Source organism: Rhodamnia argentea, chromosome 2 (assembly GCF_020921035.1).
Source record: "Rhodamnia argentea isolate NSW1041297 chromosome 2, ASM2092103v1, whole genome shotgun sequence".
In the NCBI taxonomy this organism is placed as follows: Eukaryota; Viridiplantae; Streptophyta; class Magnoliopsida; order Myrtales; family Myrtaceae; genus Rhodamnia; species Rhodamnia argentea.
Window position 1 is genome coordinate 20,074,072 of NC_063151.1, and position 21,757 is coordinate 20,095,828.

At 41.3% G+C, this 21,757-nt stretch overlaps 1 protein-coding gene across 2 annotated transcripts; it reads left to right on the forward strand.

Annotated features, from left to right (window-relative positions):
- Nucleotides 1–1,138: 1,138 nt before the first annotated feature.
- Nucleotides 1,139–19,301, forward strand: LOC115739539 (E3 ubiquitin-protein ligase UPL2-like). Of its 2 annotated transcripts, XM_048273907.1 has the most exons (18): nt 1,139–1,318; nt 1,549–1,675; nt 5,693–5,788; nt 5,898–6,104; nt 6,220–11,047; nt 11,084–12,763; nt 12,927–14,011; nt 14,083–14,388; nt 14,461–14,665; nt 14,945–15,204; nt 15,303–15,592; nt 16,074–17,196; nt 17,276–17,422; nt 17,521–17,601; nt 17,678–17,903; nt 18,032–18,171; nt 18,727–18,833; nt 18,963–19,301. In XM_048273907.1, the coding sequence occupies exons 2-18, from the start codon at nt 1,580–1,582 to the stop codon at nt 19,063–19,065; spliced, it is 10,980 nt and encodes a 3,659-aa protein (XP_048129864.1). In that variant the 5' UTR covers nt 1,139–1,318; nt 1,549–1,579; the 3' UTR covers nt 19,066–19,301. The 2 variants fall into 2 exon arrangements, with proteins under 2 accessions (XP_048129864.1, XP_048129863.1); XM_048273906.1 differs by having other exon boundaries at nt 6,220–12,763.
- Nucleotides 19,302–21,757: the final 2,456 nt, after the last annotated feature.

Sequence of the window (21,757 nt, forward strand, 5' to 3'; positions counted from 1 at the left end):
TGATATGCGTATGCGTGCTTGCTAATTTTCGTTTACAAGAACTATTATTATTATTATTTTTAAACTAGAAAACGAATCCTAAAATATCATTTACCCTATTTTGGAAGTAATCTTCTCATCTATATTTATGTTGAAATCACCTTTTAAACTTATGTTGTGGGTAAGGACCATCCATTCCGTCCATTTTAAACTTTTGTTCGTATAAAACTTTGTTATTCTTGTTCCTAAAAATCATTTTATGTTTCTCAATAATCGATTTTGTTTGCATCATATTCCAAAAAGAACAATTTTTTTCTTTTTAACTATGAACATAGATGTGGGATCACTATGCCCTATCAAGCAACGGGGATAATAACAATCATCGTAATGTGAGGAAGTCATGCGTAACATGAATTGAGTACCAATTTTTCAACATCATTTCGAAGTTGCTTGGTTATCATTTTCTCTTATAACTAATTTGCGACATATACCATTTGGTGCCACAAGGAACGTTCTCTAGCGAGTCATTAAAGCAAGAAGTCGAGGAGAGACGGTGCTATAAAAAAAAAAGAAAAATATCCAGCACAACCGCCGGCATTCATACATGGATATTGTCGTTTAACTAAATAAGTACATGTTAGCGTAATTTAGTAATTTTTTTTTTGGTTCGATCCTATTCTATTCTATTTTACGGGTCACGGCGTGTTTCGTGTGTGCGCGGATTGCGAAACCCTACTTCTTCCTTATACGTCTCTCAACTCAACTTCCTCCGAAGATGGGGATTCGAACTCCCTATCTCTCTCTTCTCAAGTGAAAAGAGTAGCCAAAACCTCCGGTGGTTTAATTTAGTAAATAAATCTCTGAATTATCCATCCTTCACGCGTTAGCATTTCTCTATCGCAAAGATAAGGCATTGTTCATGGAGAGGAAAGAAAATCCGAAAGAAAACGAAAAGGGAATGACCGACTTCCTATCGGGACCGACTTTTGCTTTTTCGCGAGGAAGGAGGTGGTGGAGGAAAGAGGAGGTGCCGTGGAAAAGATGGATTGGGGAAAAGGAGGAGGGGGGGGTAGAGATCCGACCCGACCCGACAGGGCCTCCCTTCTTCATTTTTAACCCTTTCGAAATTGAGAGAAATCACTCGCACGAACGGAGACGACGACTCCTCCCCCCATTCACACTCGACACAAAACGCAACCTCAGGACTCTCTCTTCGCTTTGGGGTTTCGCTTCTCTCTCTCTCTCTCTCTCTCTCTCTCTCTCCGCCTTTCTTTTCTCCTGCTCTGTACAGTCAAGAGCTTCGGATGTGTGCGCATCCGCCTTCTCTCTCCTCTCTCAGGTCTCGCCTCCCTCTCTCTTTCTCTCTCTCTCTCTGTCTCTCTCTAGAGTCGTATCGTATGCGCCTCTAGGCGTGTTCTGATCCGTGTGGTGGGCGGCGTCGATTAGGGATTCGATCCTGGTGCCCGTTCCTGATCGACGGTGTTTTGGGATTTTTGCGGTTGTTGGCGCTTACTTTTTCTGTTTTGTTTTGGTTTTTTTTTTTTTTTTTTTGTTATTTTCGGGTTGCAGCTAGCTGCGAGTAGAGACTCGTCGAGGCGAGATGGCGTCCCTAAGATCGAGCGTGCCTTCGAGGCTTCGGCAACTCTTGTCTGGCGAGACTGCCATCGGTCCCTCCGTTAGGATGGATTCCGAGACCGTAAGTCGCTCTTTCCGAATCGTTTTTTTTTAGGTTTGCCCTATGCGAGCGTGAGTGAAGACGAGGTTGTTTGCTTGCTTGCGTGCGTCTGTGTCCACCCTTGGAATTTGTTCGTGTTGGTCGGGGGGGTTTCTGCTGAGTTCCTCGCATTATGTATTGGTGATTAGGGAAATAGGGTGTTCTCTGATCGTCCCATATCCGGCAGCTTGGGGTTGCCTTGGCACCTGAAGTGGGCTCTATGGGTCATTTTCTTTTGGCTGGTTTTATACTGGTGTGAGCATTGTTGGTGCTTCATTTTGTCTATTTGAGGTTCTTTGTAGGGTTCTGGCTCTGTGGCTATGTCGTCATTTTTCCTAACTGCACGTTATACGAATGCAACATTTCTTGGTGTGGAGAAGGCCCTCAGACAGTCATTAAAAGGAGCTATTTTTCTGTTTGGCACCTCATTCACAAAACCATTTTCACTCGTGCAAATATAAAAGTTTCTTCCAGAAAGCTCATTTTTGACCATTTTTGTGTTTCTGATCCTACAATATTCTGCAAAGCTTCAAAACAAATAAATTTGTGTTTGGACAGAAACTACTGGGTGTCGAGATGGGTTTTTAGAATTTCTTCTCTCTGACTCCAACTAAATGAGAGCTAAAATTAGTGGAAAATATGACTATGAAGTAAATGTAACTCAGAAAAATTTAACAGAAAATGATTTAAATCTTCTGTTGAACTGAACTTGTCCTTAACATTGTTGAAAAGATTTCTTGATATTTAGGGCATGAAATCTTGTGATTTGTACATTGCTTTATAGGTGTCCAAAGGGCCTTTTGGCTTCAATGTAGTTTTGGTGTTTTGCTGTGTTTTATGGTTGAGCCACAGCTGCATCTGATTTTATTTCATCCAATGTGGTGCTTAGCTTGGCTCTGTGAAGTAATAGGCAGATTATGTACACAGTGAAATAAAGACTTTTTAATGATTTATTTTGCCTAAACTGGAAGTCATTTCTATCTAAAGATTTTTGAGGTTGATAAATAAGGCCTATGAGCAACTTTCAAGAAGCAGACTGTCATGGACGAACCCTTGCTACCTGTCCATATGTTCTTTTCTAATGAGTAGTGTATCATTGGGCTTTATCTGGGTGACTCTGTATGTGATTTATATGCTTTTCATCCATGCTATACCAAAGAGAAGATGCTTGTGTAACCCAAGAATGGAACTTCGGTGGGATTTTATAGACCAGTTTCTTCATTATTTTTATTACTAATGGTAATTAAAGCTGGTTGCACTTAGAATAGGTTCACAAAGGTTGTGTAATTGTTATTATAGTTGCTCATTTGTGGCATATGGGCATACGATTAAGGGTATGTGTCTTTTCTGTGAGCACAGGTACATGTTCTGTGCCTGCTTGTGAGCTGGTCATTGTCATCAAGTTATGTAGCCTTTATGGTGTATCATATAGTTGGTGATTATATACACAAAGGAGATATCTGAATTGAATAAGAGAAAGCAATGGATAGCCAGATATCTTAAAATTGGCTCATGTCCAGCAAGTTACACTTTGGCGCATTCACACTCTGTAATGCATCGACAAGAACCCATTCAGGAGTCCAGGACTTAATTTCAGCTTATTGAATGTTAATCTATCATCTCTATTGAAAATCAATTAAAAGGCGCTTGTGTCGGTCTATAGTAATGCAAGGCTATATAGTAGGGTTCCTTTCATATGTTTTAGGTCATATTCTAGTTCATCTTGCACCATGGTTGATTGACCTACACTGGTTTAGATGTGCTAGATCTCTTGTTATACACGTGATCAATGCATCTATCACTTTGTCTCCTCTACTACTCTGGACATGCTGCATTAGCGCCTTTTTCAGTATTGTTCCTCGAAGATAACTCAGCATCTTTCATGGGCTATGAATTGTGTTAGCAAGAATAAGGAATTTCTTCATTCTGATGTGGTTTCCTGTTTCCACTGCTGACTGGTGATGGACCACTGCCTTACCACACTAATGACTTGAAATTTTTATCAAACATCATAAGAGTTGGATATATTATGCATTAATTGAACTCAATACTACAAGGAGTTTACATTATCAATATATGCCTTTTTGAGAAACAAAATTTACGAGAAGAATAATGCCAAATATCTGGATTTGGCGCTGTTTGATGTGTGCTTGAGAACATTTATTTTATTGTCAATTATTTCTCTACCTGCTTTCCCGGTACTGGCTTAGTAAACATGCACCATTTTCCACTCAACATATAATGTAATACTTAGTTTATTTGTCTTGCTAGCCTGAATTTCTAGTTAGGGTCACCTTTTCTATGGTTGCTTCCTACCCAATAAATAGTACAACAGATAGCTTGGTTGTCTTTCTAGCATCTATTTCTAGCGATGGACAGCATTATTATTTATCTTTTCCTAAGCAATTTGTTGAATTGCTTTGGTAGGGTCCTTGTGGGGTTAATACTCCTGTTCAATAGTTCTATCCTTAATTTCTAGATGCAGTTAGACCTTGACAACTCTCTATTGTTTGTAGGAATTCTATTTTAGAGTTGTTGGAGAGAACATTTCCTATAAACGAAAAAGTCAATTTCCTCAAATCTTTTTTGCAATAATGGTTGTTAGGATCGCATTGTTCAAATGTAGGATCGTTGATCCTAAGAAAAATGTTGTCTGCTGGGATCATGGTGGGATCATAATCCATATCGTAAGAATCAAGCAGGATCATGATATCACCTACGATTCATAGCTTTATAAGGCAATTCTGCCTTTTCAGCCGGAGCAAACATGAAATTGGACCTCCTTTCCCCAGGCCTGTAGGCCATTTTGCTGCCTGAATAATGTTTTCAGGCCCCATTTGGAGGATATATGGCTTGAAGAACCAAGTAAAAGGGGTGAGATGAATGAACTGTAGAAAATAAAGCAGAGAGTCAGAGACGTCATCTTCTTCTTCTTCAGTCTTGAGTCAACGATGAGATGGGTCATCGACCACCGCTCTGGCTCGTCTGTACTGTGCTGTCCGTTTTTAAGACGAGAGAGAAGAAGCTTCTGTCCATATGCAACTAGATGAGAGTGATTACCTCTGGAGCATCCTTAAGAAATTGTCGCCAGTTTTGACTTGGCCAAGTAGCGTATTTTCTTTGTACCGATTAGAACGTCAGCTAAACTCTAAAGAGCTGAAAACCCTATAATAGCGAGTGAAAGCGAGGTTTGTTACTATGTGAGAGCTATTCAGAGTGGGGGAATCCGACATTGATGTAAATAATATTTCATCCTGTGGAATAAGAAAGAGAAGATTTTTGTCTCATAAGAGAGGAGGAGAAATAAATGATTTGAAATTAGGTAAAGCTAGGATAAGGAGATTTTATGCTGTTACATTTTATTGATTGTCTGGACCAAGTGCTTTACCTGTCTGTTACTTGAAAATTGGCAAGTGAGAATTTACACCAAAGTGTTCTCTTGCATGAGGGACTCTACCTTTGAGCTTTCCTCTTCTTAAGGTTAATATGCATCTAATTGCACTTATTTAAGTAAGAATTTCATATTTTAGGGGTCAATTCCACAAATTTGTAGGATCATACGATCTGTGATCCTATCATATGATACAATCCTCGAAGACCTCCAAATAATCGTACATAGGATCCCAATCCTGATAATGCTGTTCGCAAGTTCCTTTGTGATTACTGGCATAAGAAATTCAATGAATCCTACATCAAGTAATGGATGAGTTAGAACTTGGCCTGCATAGAAGAGGCAAGTGGGGAAAGGAAGGGATTAGATACGTTGGAATGCATGCCTTGAATTTGCTGAAAGTTGTCTTTTCAAACTTATGACTCACTGCTTGTGTGGGTGGCATTATCTATTTATGTGCCCATTATGCTATTGTTTCTTGCTACCTTACCCTTTTTCTCTTCAATTTCGTGATTTCCCCAATAAATATTTGTCCAATGGAGAGGAAAGTAGTGCTTTTATCCTTCTTGTCATAGTATATGTAATGGCATTACTTTTATGGCTTGCAGCCTCCCAAGGTCAAATCATTCATTGACAAAGTCATCCAAAGTCCACTACAAGATATAGCAATTCCCCTTTCTGGTTTCAATTGGGAGTATGATAAGGTGATACATGGTTTTTCTTCTTGCGGTAATCAATACAAGTTTTTCTGCTTGTGGAAGGATCTTTCTGTGCTAACTATTTGACTTTGCATTGATTTGTTTGTAATATCAGGGAAATTTCCATCACTGGAGGCCGCTGTTTCTTCATTTTGACACATATTTCAAGACTTATCTGTCCTGTAGGAATGACCTCCTTTTGTCGGATAAGATGGGAGAAGAAGAAAGTCCTTTTCCAAAACTTGAAGTTTTGCAGATTTTGCGAGTGATGCAAATAATACTAGAGAACTGTCACAACAAAAATTCGTTTGAGGGATTAGAGGTAAGCAATCCCCGAAATTTGATTATGTGACATAATTTTGTCTCGAGTTGTGATAATGTAACATGAATGTCTGCTGCTGTTTTTCGGCAACATAACATGAGTCATATTCGTGCAGCACTTCAAGCTCCTACTCTCATCAACTGATCCTGAAATCCTGATAGCCACATTAGAAACTTTATCTGCACTTGTAAAAATAAATCCATCTAAGCTCCATGGCAGTGGGAAGTCAGTTGGATGCAGCTCGGTAAATGGCTATCTCCTATCTCTGGCACAGGGGTGGGGCAGCAAAGAAGAGGGCTTGGGTTTATATTCATGTGTTGTAGCAAATGAGAGATTGCAAGAGGAAGGACTTTGTTTATTTCCATCAGAAGCGGACAATGAATATGACAAGTCTCAATATCGGCTGGGCTCCACCCTCTACTTTGAGCTAAATGGTGTCTATTCCCAAAGTGAGGGATCAAGCGGTCACACTCCCAATTCTAGTTCCAGAGTTGTACATATTCCAGATCTTCATTTGAGAAAGGAGGATGATCTTGTCCTTATGAAACAATGCATTCAGCAGTATGATGTATCTCCCGATCTCCGATTTGCATTGCTTACCAGAATCAGATATGCTCATGCCTTTCGCTCTGCCAGAACATGCAGGCTATATAGTAGAATTTGCCTTCTAGCTTTCATTGTGCTAGTTCAATCTAATGATGCACATGATGAGCTTGCATCATTCTTTGCTAATGAGCCAGAGTATACAAACGAGCTGATTAGGATCGTGCGTTCTGAAGAATCTATTCCTGGAACTATTAGAACGCTTGCAATGCTTGCTTTGGGAGCTCAGTTGGCTGCATACATATCATCTCATGAACGTGCTCGGATTTTGAGTGGATCAAGTCTTAGTTTTACAGCCACCCACCGTACAATTCTCCTTAATGTGCTCCAGAAGGCTGTTTTATCTCTAAATGGCTCCGGTGATCCATCATCTCTTGCCTTTGTTGAAGCACTTCTTCAGTTTTATATGCTGAACATAGTTTCATCCTCAACTCAAGGTAATAATATCAGAGGCTGGGGGATGCTTCCAACATTCTTACCACTTTTGAAAGATTCATATCCTAGCCATATGCATCTTGTTTGCTTAGCTGTGAAGACTATTCAAAAGCTCATGGACTATAGTAGTTCAGCGGTGTCTCATTTCAGGGAACTAGGGGGAGTTGAGCTATTAGTGCAGAGATTACAACTGGAAGTTACTAGAGTAATTGGCCTAATGGGAGGAAATGATGAGTCCGTGGTCGTTGGTGAATGCTCAAGAAACAGTGATGACCTGTTGAACACTCAGAAAAGGCTCATTAAGGTTTTATTGAAGGCCCTTGGATCTGCTACATACTCACCTACAAACCCCACTAGATCCCAGAACACACAGGACACTTCTCTTGCTGTCACACTTTCACATATATTCGGAAATGTAGAAAAATTTGGTGGTGACATTTATCACTCAGCTGTGACATTAATGAGTGAGATTATACACAAAGATCCTACTTGCTTGTCCACTTTATTTGAAATGGGTCTTCCGGATTCATTTATATCTTCAGTTGTTGCTGGAGTTATTCCATCTGCTAAGGCTCTCACATGTATTCCTAATGGTCTTGGCGCAATCTGTCTTAATACCAAAGGTGTTGATGCAGTCAAAGAAACTTCCGCACTACGTTTCCTGGTTGACATATTTACCAGTAAGAAATATGTTGTTGCTATGAATGAAGCCATCGTTCCTTTGGCAAATGCAGTGGAAGAGCTTTTGCGCCATGTATCATCATTGAGAAGTGATGGTGTTGATATAATAATTGAAATTGTTCATAAAATTTCCTCTTCAAGGGAGAGTTCTTGCTTGGGAGCTTCAGGAAAACTAAGTGGGACTGCTGCAATGGATATGGATGCTGAGTACAAGGAAACTGATGGGGCTTGCTGTTTGGTCGGTTCGGTCGATCTGGCTGCTGAAGGCATCAGTGATGAGCAGTTCGTCCAATTATGTGTCTTTCACTTGATGGTCTTGGTTCATAGAACAATGGAAAATTCTGAAACATGCCGGTTGTTTGTGGAGAAGTCTGGCATAGATGCATTGTTGAAGCTTTTGTTACAGCCTAGCATTGCCCAGTCATCTGAGGGGATGTCCATTGCCTTGCATAGCACCATGGTTTTCAAGGGTTTTACTCAACATCATTCTGCTCCACTTGCTCGAGCCTTCTGTTCTGCACTGAGGGAACATCTGAAGAAAGCTTTGGCTGGTTTTACTGCCTTCTCTGGATCATTTTTGCTTGATCCCAGGATGAGCCTAGATGAGGGTGTATTTTCATCGCTTTCCCTTGTTGAGTTCCTTTTATTCCTCGCTGCCTCTAAAGACAACCGTTGGGTTACTGCATTGCTGACAGAATTTGCCAATGGTAGCAGAGATGTTCTGGAAGACATTGGACGCGTACACCGTGAAGTAATGTGGCAGATTTCTCTGCTTGAAGATGCCAAACTAGAAATGGAGGAAACTGCAGGAACTTCCACTGAGTTGCCTCAACCAGAAGGCAATTCGAATGAAACTGAAGAGCAGCGGTTTAATTCCTTTAGGCAGTTCCTTGATCCGTTGTTCAGGCGGAGGTCTTCAGGATGGAGCATGGAATCTCAGTTTTTTGACCTCATAAACTTGTATCGTGATTTAGGTCGTGCTACTAGTTTTCATCAAAGAGTCAGCACTGACGGGCCTACGAGCCTCCGTTCTGGATCTACCAGTCAGACACATCATTCTGATTCTTTAGATGCTGCTGGTAAAAAGGAGCTTGACAAACAAAGGTCCTACTATGCGTCTTGCTGTGACATGGTGAGGTCACTCTCCTTTCACATGACTCACCTGTTTCAAGAGCTGGGGAAAGTGATGTTACTTCCTTCTCGGCGACGGGAGGATACGGTGAATATAACCCCATCATCGAAGGCAGTCGCATCAACCTTTGCGTCAATTTCATTGGATCATATGAACTTTGGGAGTCGTATAAATCCCTCTGGATCAGAGTCTTCTGTATCAACCAAATGCCGTTACTTCGGTAAGGTCATTGATTTCATTGATGCGATTCTGATGGACAGGCAAGATTCTTGTAATCCAGTCCTACTAAACTGCTTGTATGGACATGGGGTGATTCAATCAGTCTTGACCACATTTGAGGCTACCAGTCAATTGCTCTTTGCTGTTAATAAGGCTCCTGCTTCTCCCATGGAGACTGATGACGGAAATGTAAAACAGGAAAAGGAAGATACAGAGAACTTATGGATCTATGGTCCTCTAGCTAGCAATGGTAAACTTATGGACCACCTAGTGACCTCATCGTCTATATTGTCTCCTTTTACCAAACACTTGCTCACTCAACCTTTGACAAGTGGCGAAGTTCCTTTTCCACGGGACGCTGAGACTTTTGTAAAGGTGCTTCATTCTATGGTTCTGAAGGCTGTTCTTCCTTTATGGACTCACCCTCAGTTTACTGATTGCAGTAATGATTTTTTGGCAACTGTCATTTCTATCATTAGACACATTTTTTCAGGGGTTGAAGTGAAAAATGTAAATAGCAGTGCCAGTTCTCGTATTAGTGGTCCACCACCTAGTGAAAGCACTATCTCAACCATCGTGGAGATGGGATTTTCTCGGCCAAGGGCGGAAGAGGCTTTGAGGCAAGTGGGATCAAATAGTGTAGAGCTGGCAATGGAGTGGTTATTTTCTCATCCAGAGGAAACACAGGAAGATGATGAACTTGCTCGTGCACTTGCCATGTCCCTGGGAAACTCTGAATCAGACACGAAGGAAGATGCATCGAGTGATGGTGCGCGTCAGCTTGAAGCAGAGACGGTTCATCTTCCTGCTGTGGAGGAGTTGCTATCAACTTGTGTGAAGCTTCTTCAGATGAAAGAATCACTTGCTTTTCCAGTTCATGACTTGCTTATGACGATTTCTTCCCAGAATGAGGGGCAATACAGGTCTAGCATCGTCTCTTTTGTCATTGACCAGCTGAAGAATTGTGGTTCAGTCTCTGACAGTGGACATAATACCCTCCTTTCCGCACTTTTCCATGTTCTTGCTTTAATTCTTCATGAGGATGTTGCAGCCAGGGAAATTGCTTTAACAAATGGGTTGGTAGAACTTGCATCAAATCTACTTGACACATGGTGTTCTGTTCCAGAAGACAAGGAGAAATGTCAGGTTCCTAAGTGGGTAACAGCAGCTTTTCTTGCTGTTGATAGGCTGTTGCAGGTGGATAACAAGTTAAGTACGGAAATTTTGGATCAGTTAAAGAAGGATGATGTGAGCTTCCAGCAGGCATCTATCTCTATTGATGATGATAAGAAAAGTAAATTGCCTCCTGCACTGGGATTATCAGCTAAGCACGTAGATATCCATGACCAGAAGAGACTGATTGAAATTGCTTGCAGTTACATTAGGAATCAGCTACCACCCGAAACTACACATGCTGTTCTGCAGCTATGTGCCACTCTTACCAGAACCCATTCAGTTGCAGTGAGCTTTCTGGATGCTGGGGGTTTGAATTTGCTCTTTTCTTTGCCTACACATAGCCTCTTCTCAGGCTTTGACAATGTTGCCGCCACAATCATCTGTCATGTGCTCGAAGATCCTCAAACGCTGCAGCAAGCAATGGAATCTGAGATACGACACAGCCTTATGGCCGCTGCTAACAGGCATTCCAATGGAAGGGTCACTGCCCGCAACTTCCTACTAAATTTGACTTCTGTCATTTCACGGGATCCAGTTGTTTTCATGCAGGCAGTTCAAGCTGTGTGCCGAGTTGAGATGGTAGGTGAAAGGCCATACGTTGTCTTGCTGAAGGATCGTGACAAAGACAAGAGCAAAGACAAAGAAAGGGAGAAGGAGAAAGAGAAGCCCCAAGCTAATGATGGGAAGCTCTCCTTGGGTAATGCGAATTCAGTGACTCAGGGTAATGGACTGGGCAAACTTCCTGATTCAAACTCTAAGAGTGCAAAGGCTCATCGCAGATATCCTCAGAGCTTTGTGAGCGTGATTGAACTTCTCTTGGAGTTGATTTGTACTTTTGAACCGCCCTCGCAAGATGAAGGGACGCAGAGTGCCCCATCATCAACTGACATGGATATCGATGTTGCGGCTGTCAAGGGTAAAGGAAAAGCCGTTGTCAATGCCGTGGACGAGTCTGAAGCTTCTAATGTCGAGGCATCAGTGTCAATTGCTAAAGTTGTATTCGTTTTGAAGCTTATGACTGAGATTCTTTTGATGTATCCTACTTCTGTTCAAGTTCTGCTCCGAAAATATGCTGATTTAATCAGCTGCAGGGGTCCTCATCAGAAAGTTTGTGGTGGAGGAATATATAGTCACGTTCTCCGCAAGTTTCTTCCGTGTGCTAAAGCCTCTAAGAAAGATAAGAAGATTGATGGAGATTGGAGGCATAAACTGTCATCCAGGGCCAGCCAGTTTTTGGTGGCGTCTTGTGTTCGGTCTGCGGAGGCAAGGAGGAGGGTCTTTACAGAAATCACTTACATCTTCAATGATTTTGTTGATACATCTAAAGATTGTAGATCAACAGGCAGTGAGATGCAGGTTTTTGTCGATCTTCTTAATGATGTCCTGGCTGCGCGTTCACCTACTGGCTCTTATATTTCATCAGAAGCCTCTGCTACTTTTGTTGATGTTGGTCTTGTCAAATCACTGACCCAATTTCTCAAGGTTTTGGACCTAGATCATGCTGACTCCCCTAAAGTTGTCACAGGGCTTATAAAAGCTCTTGAGCTTGTCAGCAAGGAGCATGTTCATTCTGTTGATCCTACCACAGGGAAGGGTGAAAGTTCACCCAAAGCTTCTGATCCCAATCAATCTGGTCAAACAGATAACAATGGTGTGGCATCTGAGTCCATGGAAGCAGCATTTCCATCAAATCACGAGCCTCTGGCTGCGGATAATGCTGATCATAGCAATACTCTCCAGACTTTTGGGGGTTCTGAGGCTGTGACAGATGATATGGAGCATGATCAGGATCTTGATGAAGGTTCTGCTCCTGTTAGTGAGGATGACTACATGCATGAATCTTCTGAAGAAGCTAGGGGTCTTGAAAATGGCATCGACACCGTTGGCATACGATTTGAAATCCAGCCTCATGTGCAAGAAAATATTGACGAAGATGAGGACGACGACGATGAGGAGATGTCGGGTGATGATGGGGATGAAGTTGATGAAGATGACGATGAGGACGATGAGGATCATAATGATCTGGAGGAAGATGAAGTACATCATCTTCCCCACCCTGATACTGATCAAGATGAACATGATATGGATGATGATGATGATTTTGATGAGGAGGTACTGGAGGAAGATGATGAAGATGACGAGGATGACGAAGACGGTGTTATACTGAGGCTTGAGGAAGGGATTAATGGAATTAACGTATTTGACCATATTGAAGTTCTTGGAAGAAATCATACTTTTCCCAATGAAACTCTGCACTTGATGCCAGTGGAACTTTTTGGCTCGAGACGTCATGGGCGTACCACATCTATTTATAATCTTTTGGGTAGGGGTGGTAGCACCGCAGCTCCCTCCAGGCATCCTCTTTTAACTAGACCAACTTCCTCACTTCACTTATCCTCTCAGAGACATTCAGGTGGGCGACCTTATTACAACTTCTCAATTTACTTTAAATTCTCTATTTCTTGTTTTGACAAAGCAAGTGGAGATTTCATTCCAGCTGTTGTTTATGCTTTCACTACAGTATCGTATTTTAAGTCTGCAGTATATGTCTCTGACAATTAACTATTGTTCCTCAGAAAGTGTGGCCGATATAGTTTTCTCTGATAGGAACACTGAGGGTTCCTCGACGCGGCTGGATTCTGTTTTCCGGTCACTGAGAAGTGGACGTCATGGGCACCGTTTGAACCTCTGGGTGGATGAGAACCAGCAAACAAGCGGTTCAGGTGCAGCTATGATTCCACAAGGTCTAGAAGAGTTGCTTGTTTCCCAGTTGAGAAGGCCAACGGCTGAAAATCCCTCTGAACAGAACACGGTTGCGGAGCTTCAACATGGAGGTGAAGTTACACGGCAGCAGGAATCTGAAGGTAGGCCAGACATTGCTGTTGAAGGCCATGCTAATGATGAACACGGGGACGTACCCCCAACAGAGATGACTGAAGGATCTGAAAATGCTGATATGGGAAATGCACGTGGTGAATCAATGCAAGAACCCGATGCTTCTGCTACTCGGACTCAGCCTGTTGAGATGCAGTTTGAACACAGTGATGCCATTGTACGGGATGTTGAAGCAGTAAGCCAGGAAAGTGGTGGAAGTGGTGCAACTCTTGGAGAAAGTCTTCGGAGCTTGGATGTTGAAATTGGAAGTGCAGATGGCCAGGACGACGGTGGTGAGAGGCAAGGTGGTGCCGAAAGGATTGCTTTGGGTGATCCACAGGCTGCTCGCTCTAGAAGAATCAACGTGTCTATTGGAAATTCTGCGACTGCATCAGCTAGAGAGACATCACTTGATCGTGTGACCGAAGTTCCAGAAAATAGCCAAGAGGCAGAGCATGATGGTCCATCAACCGAGCAACAAATTAACAGCGATGCTGTTTCTGGTTCTATAGATCCTGCATTTTTGGATGCTCTTCCTGAGGAGTTGCGGGCTGAAGTTCTTTCAGCTCAGCAAGGCCAAGTTGCTCAACCTGCAAGTGCTGAGCCACAGAATACAGGAGATATTGACCCAGAGTTTCTGGCAGCCCTTCCCCCAGATATTAGAGCAGAAGTTTTAGCACAACAGCAAGCACAAAGGCTTCATCAATCTCAAGAACTGGAGGGTCAACCTGTTGAAATGGACACGGTATCAATCATTGCGACATTTCCATCAGAATTGCGGGAAGAGGTAAGTACAATCTGCGTGAGGGAACTTGTCCAGTTATATTCCATTTCAATTAATCTAATTGTTCTCTGCAGGTACTTCTCACGTCATCTGATGCTATTCTTGCCAATCTCACCCCTGCGCTAGTTGCTGAAGCAAACATGTTGCGTGAGAGATTTGCCAATCGATACCATAATCGTACCCTCTTCGGTATGTATCCTAGAAGCCGTAGAGGTGAGTCATCTAGACGAACTGAAGGTTCGGGATCCAGTATTGAGAGAATTGGTGGAGGCATTGGTTCCCGTAGGTCTTTGGGAGCAAAGCTTGTTGAAGCAGATGGAGCTCCTTTGGTTGATACTGAAGCTCTACAATCAATGATTCGCTTGCTTCGTGTTGTCCAGGTATGTTGTTTTCAATGTAAGTTTCGCTTGATATTTCCTAATATATGTTAATCTTCTGTGTTTCTTTTGTAGCCTCTCTATAAGGGACAGCTCCAGCGGCTTCTCTTAAATCTATGTGCTCATAGTGATACCAGAACTGCGCTGGTGAAAATTCTCATGGGCATGCTGATGCTTGATACCAGGAAGCCCATGGATGGTCTAAATGCTCCTGAGGCATCATTCCGTCTCTATGCTTGTCAAAATAACGTGATGTATTCTCGTCCCCAGTCTTTAGACGGTAATAATTTTATGTTGAGTTTCTGTGAGCCAGTCTTAGTCGTGTCCTTTTTGGTGCTGTTAATTGATAAATTAATTGATCCACGAGGATAAAGATTTGTTTGTTTCTTCTTTTTTCTCTGGACAATTTATTTATTAGCAGATATTTTTCTCCCTCGGAACTCATTTCCATGCTTCTTTGAGTAGATTTGTAAGGTGCAACTGCTGATGCTCCTTTACCAATAGGAGTGATCCCTCAAATATATTTTAGATTCATTCATGTGTGCCTTCATTGTTGTAGGAGTCCCTCCTCTGGTATCCCGGCGGGTTCTTGAAACCATGACTTACTTGGCTCGCAATCATCCCTTTGTAGCGAAGATTTTACTACAGCTTAAATTGTCTTGCCAAGTCCATCCTGAATGTTCCGATCAGTCACGTGGGAAAGCTGTAATGGTTATGGAAGAGGAGAACCAGAATCAGGATGAGTGTTTGCCAATTGAGTTGCTATTGAGGCTTTTGAATCAGCCTTTGTATCTGAGGAGCATAGCACATCTTGAACAGGTAGTCCATCTTATAGTTAAAAATAGAAACACTAATCCTTCTTATGTTTTCAGTTGCAACTTAAAGGATCTGACAATGTTCATTCTAATCCTGCACAGCTGTTAAGTTTATTGGAGGTCATCGTTGATAATGCTGAGAGAAAACAAAGTTCACCCGAGAAGTCTGCAGTATCTGGCACAGTTTCATCCATGCCTGAGGTTCCTACTTTGGATACCACACACACTGAATCTGTTGCCATGTCACCTGGAGTTGGTGTCACATCTGTGAAAATCGACAGTGAGAAGCCTTCAACTTCTGCGGAAAAAGATGAAAATGATGCTCACTCTATACTTGCTAATTTGCCACAAACAGAACTTTGTCTTCTCTGCTCATTGCTCGCAAAAGAAGGGTATAGTTGAAGTTGCATGTTTTTACATTTATTTGCTTTGTTATCTGCATTAATCTTTATGTAAATGAATGACCATTTATGGTGCTGTGGATGTTATCACCTCTCTCATTTGTATCCTTTCTCCCAAGTAGCTCATATGGGATTTAGAACTTTTTAGTTTTTCATTTTCATCTTCTCTGTTTTTTGTCTGCCTGCATTCGTTTCCCCAGTTTTGGTCTGAAGGAGGGGGTCCACTAGCATGTTGCCCTATTTTCAGCGTCCATATAGGTTGTTTAGATTTGTTTTTGAAGGTTACTTTAACCGTCAAAGCCAAAGCCACATTCTATGACGGAGTCTACGGGTTGCTATTATCTTTTCAAGCCTCTGCTTGATGAGTTAAAATCTTGTTTGAACTATCTTTTTTTTTTTTTTTTTGGTAAAGATTGTTTCAACTATCTTTTTGTACTGCTAGAATGCAACAATTTCTGTTTTTTGAATGCAGGTTGTCAGATAATGCTTACGGTCTTGTAGCAGAGGTTGTGAAGAAGTTAGTTGTTGCTGCTCCAACTCATTGTCATCTGTTTATAACTGAGTTGGCTAATGCTGTTCAAAGTTTGACCAAATCAGCAATGAATGAGCTACATGTGTTTGGTGAAGCAATAAAAGCACTCCTCAGCATAACTTCTTCCGAAGGAGCTGCAATCTTAAGGGTTCTTCAGGCCTTAAGCTCCCTTGTGGCCACACTGAGAGACAAAGAGAAGGATCAACAGACTCAGGCTCTTCCCGAGGAGTATGCCGCTGCTCTTTCTCAAGTTTCAGACATCAATTCTGCTTTAGAGCCTTTGTGGCTAGAGTTAAGTGCTTGTATAAGCAAGATCGAGACTTATTCGGAATCTTCATTGGATTCACACGCTCCTGGAAAAATTTCGAAATCTGTACAATCAAGCATGACGACTCCTCTTCCTGCTGGGACTCAAAATGTCTTGCCGTACATAGAATCTTTTTTTGTGGTGGCTGAAAAGCTGCATCCTGGACAAACAGGTCCTGGTCATGACTTAGGGATGGCTGCAGTTTCTGAGGTTGATGATGTTGGCACAAGTACTGGTCAGCATAAAGCCCTCTATACTTCTGGAAGAACTGATGAAAAGCATGTTGCTTTTGTTAAGTTCTCAGAGAGGCATAGGAAGCTGTTGAATGCCTTCATTCGACAAAACCCTGGGTTGCTTGAGAAGTCCTTTGCTCTCTTATTGAAAGTTCCTCGCTTCATCGATTTTGACAACAAACGTGCTCATTTCAGATCAAAGATAAAGCATCAGCATGACCATCATCATAGTCCTCTAAGAATTTCAGTTAGAAGAGCATACATTCTTGAGGATTCATATAATCAATTGCGCTTGAGATCAACTCAGGATTTGAAGGGGAGATTGACTGTTCACTTCCAAGGAGAGGAAGGTATTGATGCAGGTGGACTTACGAGAGAATGGTATCAGTTGCTGTCCAGGGTCATTTTTGACAAGGGGGCACTGCTGTTTACAACAGTTGGAAATGAATCGACGTTTCAGCCAAATCCTAATTCTGTTTACCAAACTGAGCATCTCTCGTACTTCAAATTTGTTGGCCGAGTTGTGAGTATTTAATGCACTCGCTTTCTGTTCATTTGTGATGCAGCAAGTGTTTAATTTTCACCTTTTCTTTTGCTTTTAGGTTGGCAAAGCACTCTTTGATGGGCAGCTCTTGGATGTCCATTTCACTCGATCCTTCTATAAGCATATCTTGGGGGCTAAGGTTACCTATCATGACATTGAGGCAATTGATCCTCATTACTTTAAAAACCTGAAGTGGATGCTTGAGGTTGGGCACACTCTTCTTATCTTTATTTGTGCGTCAATTATCAGGCTATTGATGTTTTTCTCCCACTTTTTTCTTATGTGATCATCCTTGTATTGCAGAATGACATAACTGATGTACTGGACCTTACATTTAGCATTGATGCTGATGAGGAGAAGTTGATATTATATGAGAGAACAGAAGTAATGTCTCTTTCAGCCGACAGTTCATTAGTTTATGACTTTATGTGCATCTCAATTCATGTTTTATTAAATGCAGGTAACTGATCATGAATTGATTCCAAATGGACGGAATACGAAAGTCACAGAGGAGAACAAGCACCAGTATGTTGATTTGGTTGCTGAGCATCGGTTAACAACTGCTATTCGTCCTCAAATTAATGCTTTTATGGAAGGCTTCAAGGAACTGATTCCTAGGGATCTAATCTCTATATTTAACGATAAGGAATTCGAGTTACTAATAAGTGGGCTCCCCGATATTGACTGTATGTTTCCTCCAGAATTGGCTTCTTTTCGTCTTTCCTTTCTTACTGGCATCAAGTTTAACAAAATGTAAAAGATTATAAATAAAATCTTCCATCAAGCGTTTTAACAGTTTGAATTGATTCTACAGTGGATGACTTGAGGGCAAATACCGAGTACTCGGGTTATAGTGCTGCATCTCCTGTGATTCAGTGGTTCTGGGAGGTTGTGCATGGTTTTAGCAAGGAAGATAAGGCACGACTCTTGCAATTTGTTACTGGCACTTCAAAGGTACTTGTAGTCCTCTTATCTTATGAAGTTAAATGTTATTTTTCTTGGTGAGCATTATGGATGTTAATTTTTCTTAGTCTGAATGGTTTGTCGTTGTATCTCCATAGTGTTGGCTTCAAATGTCACCGCTTTGGTACACTCATGTAGGATTATCATTCTAGCCTATTTCATCGGTGGCTTTAATTTTTCATGCTGTGAACGAAGTGTTCTTGCAGTCAAAAACTGGTGTCTGTGTGTATCTTGATGTATAAAGGGTTATATGTGATAAGTCTTGAAGCAAATCTGGAATCAGCAGGAATTTACTTGTTTCTATTGAAAAGCCTCACGACGGTTGAGGACTGAGCACAAACCAGCAAACCATGGCTCTTCTTCCTGGGGAGGCTGGGGTTTGCCTGAGGCTGTTCTTTGCGTAGATATGATATGTGCCATATTTTTTATTCTTTTAGGAGAGTAAACTGAATAGGAGGCAACGATGCTGAAGCTAGCAAATCTGCAGAAACAAAGTTCCTTTTTGTAAGTTCAACTGACTATAGGTATCCATTTTCACTATTGCAGGTACCTTTGGAGGGCTTTAGTGCTCTTCAAGGAATTTCTGGCTGTCAAAAGTTTCAGATCCACAAGGCTTATGGAAGCCCTGATCACTTGCCTTCAGCTCATACTTGGTAATCTCTCTCCCTTTCCTGCGTGTGCACGTATAATGCTTGCTCTGGATTTGTCGGAGCACTCGTAGAAATGGTCCAGGTGAACTTTTCTTGGTAGCTAACCTTACATCTTCTCTTGATATTTTACAGCTTCAATCAGTTGGATTTACCCGAATATCCATCCAAAGAGCACCTGGAGGAGAGGCTGCTGCTTGCAATTCATGAAGCAAATGAAGGTTTTGGGTTCGGTTAAGACCTGATCGGGGTTCCATTAGTCATGTAGATAAATGCCGCTGATCGAAAAACGATTGAAGGGAGAGAATTGAGCGGGTTGGAATTTGGGATGTTTGGTCATACATGTTTATATCACTGTACAGTTGTATAATTGCTGCTCAAAAGGATATGGCAATTTTTTTTTTGCTTTGCCATCTCTTTCCTTGACATTTGCACTCCACAATTTGATTGCATTTGAATTGTCAATTTCCTCTTCTTTTTTTCCTTCTTTTTCGCTTTTTCATGCACTTACAGTCCTGGCGCTTTTCCTAAAATTGGGATCAAGGCACCGCTACTCTTATTTTTGAATATTTAATATAGCTAGTGATATATTTTTACCAATTGGGTCCTTGAATTGGATTAATTTTCCGTTGAGCAATACCGCATCAGCATCGCGTTTCTGGTGTTGAATGATGACATTTATTTATAATCAAAACAAAGGAATTGAAAAAGTATGATCGTAATAATTTTCTGTAAGGGAGAAATATAGAACTTATGATTAGTTTCTGTCTTGGACATTTGGGGCAGGCATGACAATAGTTCTGTTTCCTGTTCATCTATTTTTTTGTTTCAAGCAACAGATTTGGAACAGAAATTTGTTTGGTAAATAATTTTATTTTTTTTCTTTTTTATTTCTGGAATAGATACGAAAACATAATTTTTTTCTCATTGCTTACTTTATCTCTCTCGCGTCCCTACCACTAGCTGTCGGTTGCCAGTCTCGTTGTTCTCCGGTCCTTGACCATCGGTCGCCATCCGTTGGCTGTCGACCGTTGTTGGTTGCCATTTGCCAATTGCTATTCGTCGGTTGCTATCCGCCCTAGTCCCCATTCGCCGATCGCTAGCCGTCGGTGTTCGTTCGCCCTGTCATCGTCCGCCGGTGTCCGTCTGCCAATCACGGTTTGTGAGCCGCCATCCGCCTGTCACCATTCTTGCATCCCTGTTGTCGGTTGTTGTTCGTCGGTCGCCGGTCGGTAGTCCCTGTTTGCCCCATTGCTGTTCGCCGAACACAATTCTCTCGTCCCAACTCTCGGTTGTTGGCCGGAGGTTGCCGATCTCCGTCCCTTGCTCCTCGTCCACCGGCTGCCGATCGTGATCGGTGCCACCGGTTTGTCGTAGGTCACCGATCGCCATTTGTCGGCCACCGATCGTCGTTCACTGCAACCAATTGCTGTCTGCTGTTTGCGACCATCAATCTCCATTTGCCCGTCGCCGTCGCCGTCGCCGTCGCCGTCGCTGTCCCCGATCTCCGGTCTCCAATTCGCCCATCGCCGTTTGATCGTGGAAATTTTATGTTATCAAACGAATTTGTCAAACGCGTGTCTTTGCTCAAGGACTCGTTCATAGAATGAAAATAAATAAAAAAAATTCTATTTCTGGATAAAAATAAAGTTCGGAAAGAGAATAATTATCTCGCGTGGCCTTGGTAACTCATATAAAGAGATGCTTGACATTTGAAACGCGGTGAGGCTGCAACGATAAGCTTGTCAACCTTTGAACTTTCGGCTATATATATATATATACCCTTTATTTTATTTTTTTGACAAAACCTATATATATATATATATATATATATATATATATATGTCAAACCCTTTATTTTATTTTTTGACAAAACCTTTTATTTTATTGGAAAAGTACTTCATTGGTATTAATTCTATTTTCGCACTTTAAATGGATCTCACATGCCTTGCTTTTACCGAGTTCACGAAAGTAAACCTAAAGAACTGGATTGATCATAATCACAAGGGGGAAAGGGCCAACCGGCCAAAGTTGGTGGTATTTTCTTGAAAATGCGAAGCTCGCGCATTTGTTATAAAAATACAAAACTGTCTGCGTCAGTCAAAACGATGTTGTTTTATCCATCACCTAGCGTTATTTTCATTTAGTCTTTTATTAAAAGTTCGTTTCCTCATACTCATAAAGCTGAATTCCGTGAGAGATTTTCTGTAATGAATTGGAACCTTATTGGTAATCTTTGTTATTTAACATATCTCGAATCTAAATTATAATTTGAGAAAATTTCAAATAACTCGAAGTGCCCTCATTTTTCCAAATAAGGGCACAAAGTGTCCTCATTAATTGAAAGAAAATTTTCAGCATTTACATTTTTTTTATTTTTTTTTCCTTTTTTCTCTTCCTTTTTGACAATGGCCGATCTTAGGTGATGACCAGCCACTGGCAAGGGCTGGGTGGCCTCGCCGGTTGTAGGCCGTGTACCCCACTTGAAACCGGCTGCCACCAAAAATGAAGGAACGAAAAAGGAAAAAAAATATAAATGACAAAAATACTCTTGTTTAAGCCTTTTTTTTTTTAGATAATGAGTGCACTTCATGCCTTTATTTGAAATAAGATCTACTTCAGGACATTATTTAAGAAATGAAGGCATTTCATGCCTTTTTTTAAATCTTCCATCATAATCTTGTAGAGTTTACAATTTTAATCTAAGAACTCCACTCAAAATAGACGAAATTATATGTGACAATGAGTTATTAGAGATTAAGGCACCATTCGTTTCGCTAAAAACAACTTTCAAGAAAATATTTTCGGATTTTCCGGCATTCGTTTCATGACAAAAGATGAGCCAAGGAAAACATTTTTAACTCTTGAAAAAAAAACCGTTAAAAGTAGGAAAAAATACTTTCAGAAAGAGAAAAACATTTTCCCTCACC

What these genes read in the sequence shown, in the direction of transcription:
- LOC115739539 (XM_048273906.1), top strand. Translation starts at nt 1,580, where the DNA reads ATGGCGTCCCTAAGATCGAGCGTGCCTTCGAGGCTTCGGCAACTCTTG. An exon ending in TCGTCCCCAGTCTTTAGACG is followed by an intron (nt 14,666 to 14,944) that starts GTAATAATTTTA and finishes TCATTGTTGTAG; the next exon opens with GAGTCCCTCCTCTGGTATCC. An exon ending in TTGTTACTGGCACTTCAAAG is followed by an intron (nt 18,172 to 18,726) that starts GTACTTGTAGTC and finishes TCACTATTGCAG; the next exon opens with GTACCTTTGGAGGGCTTTAG.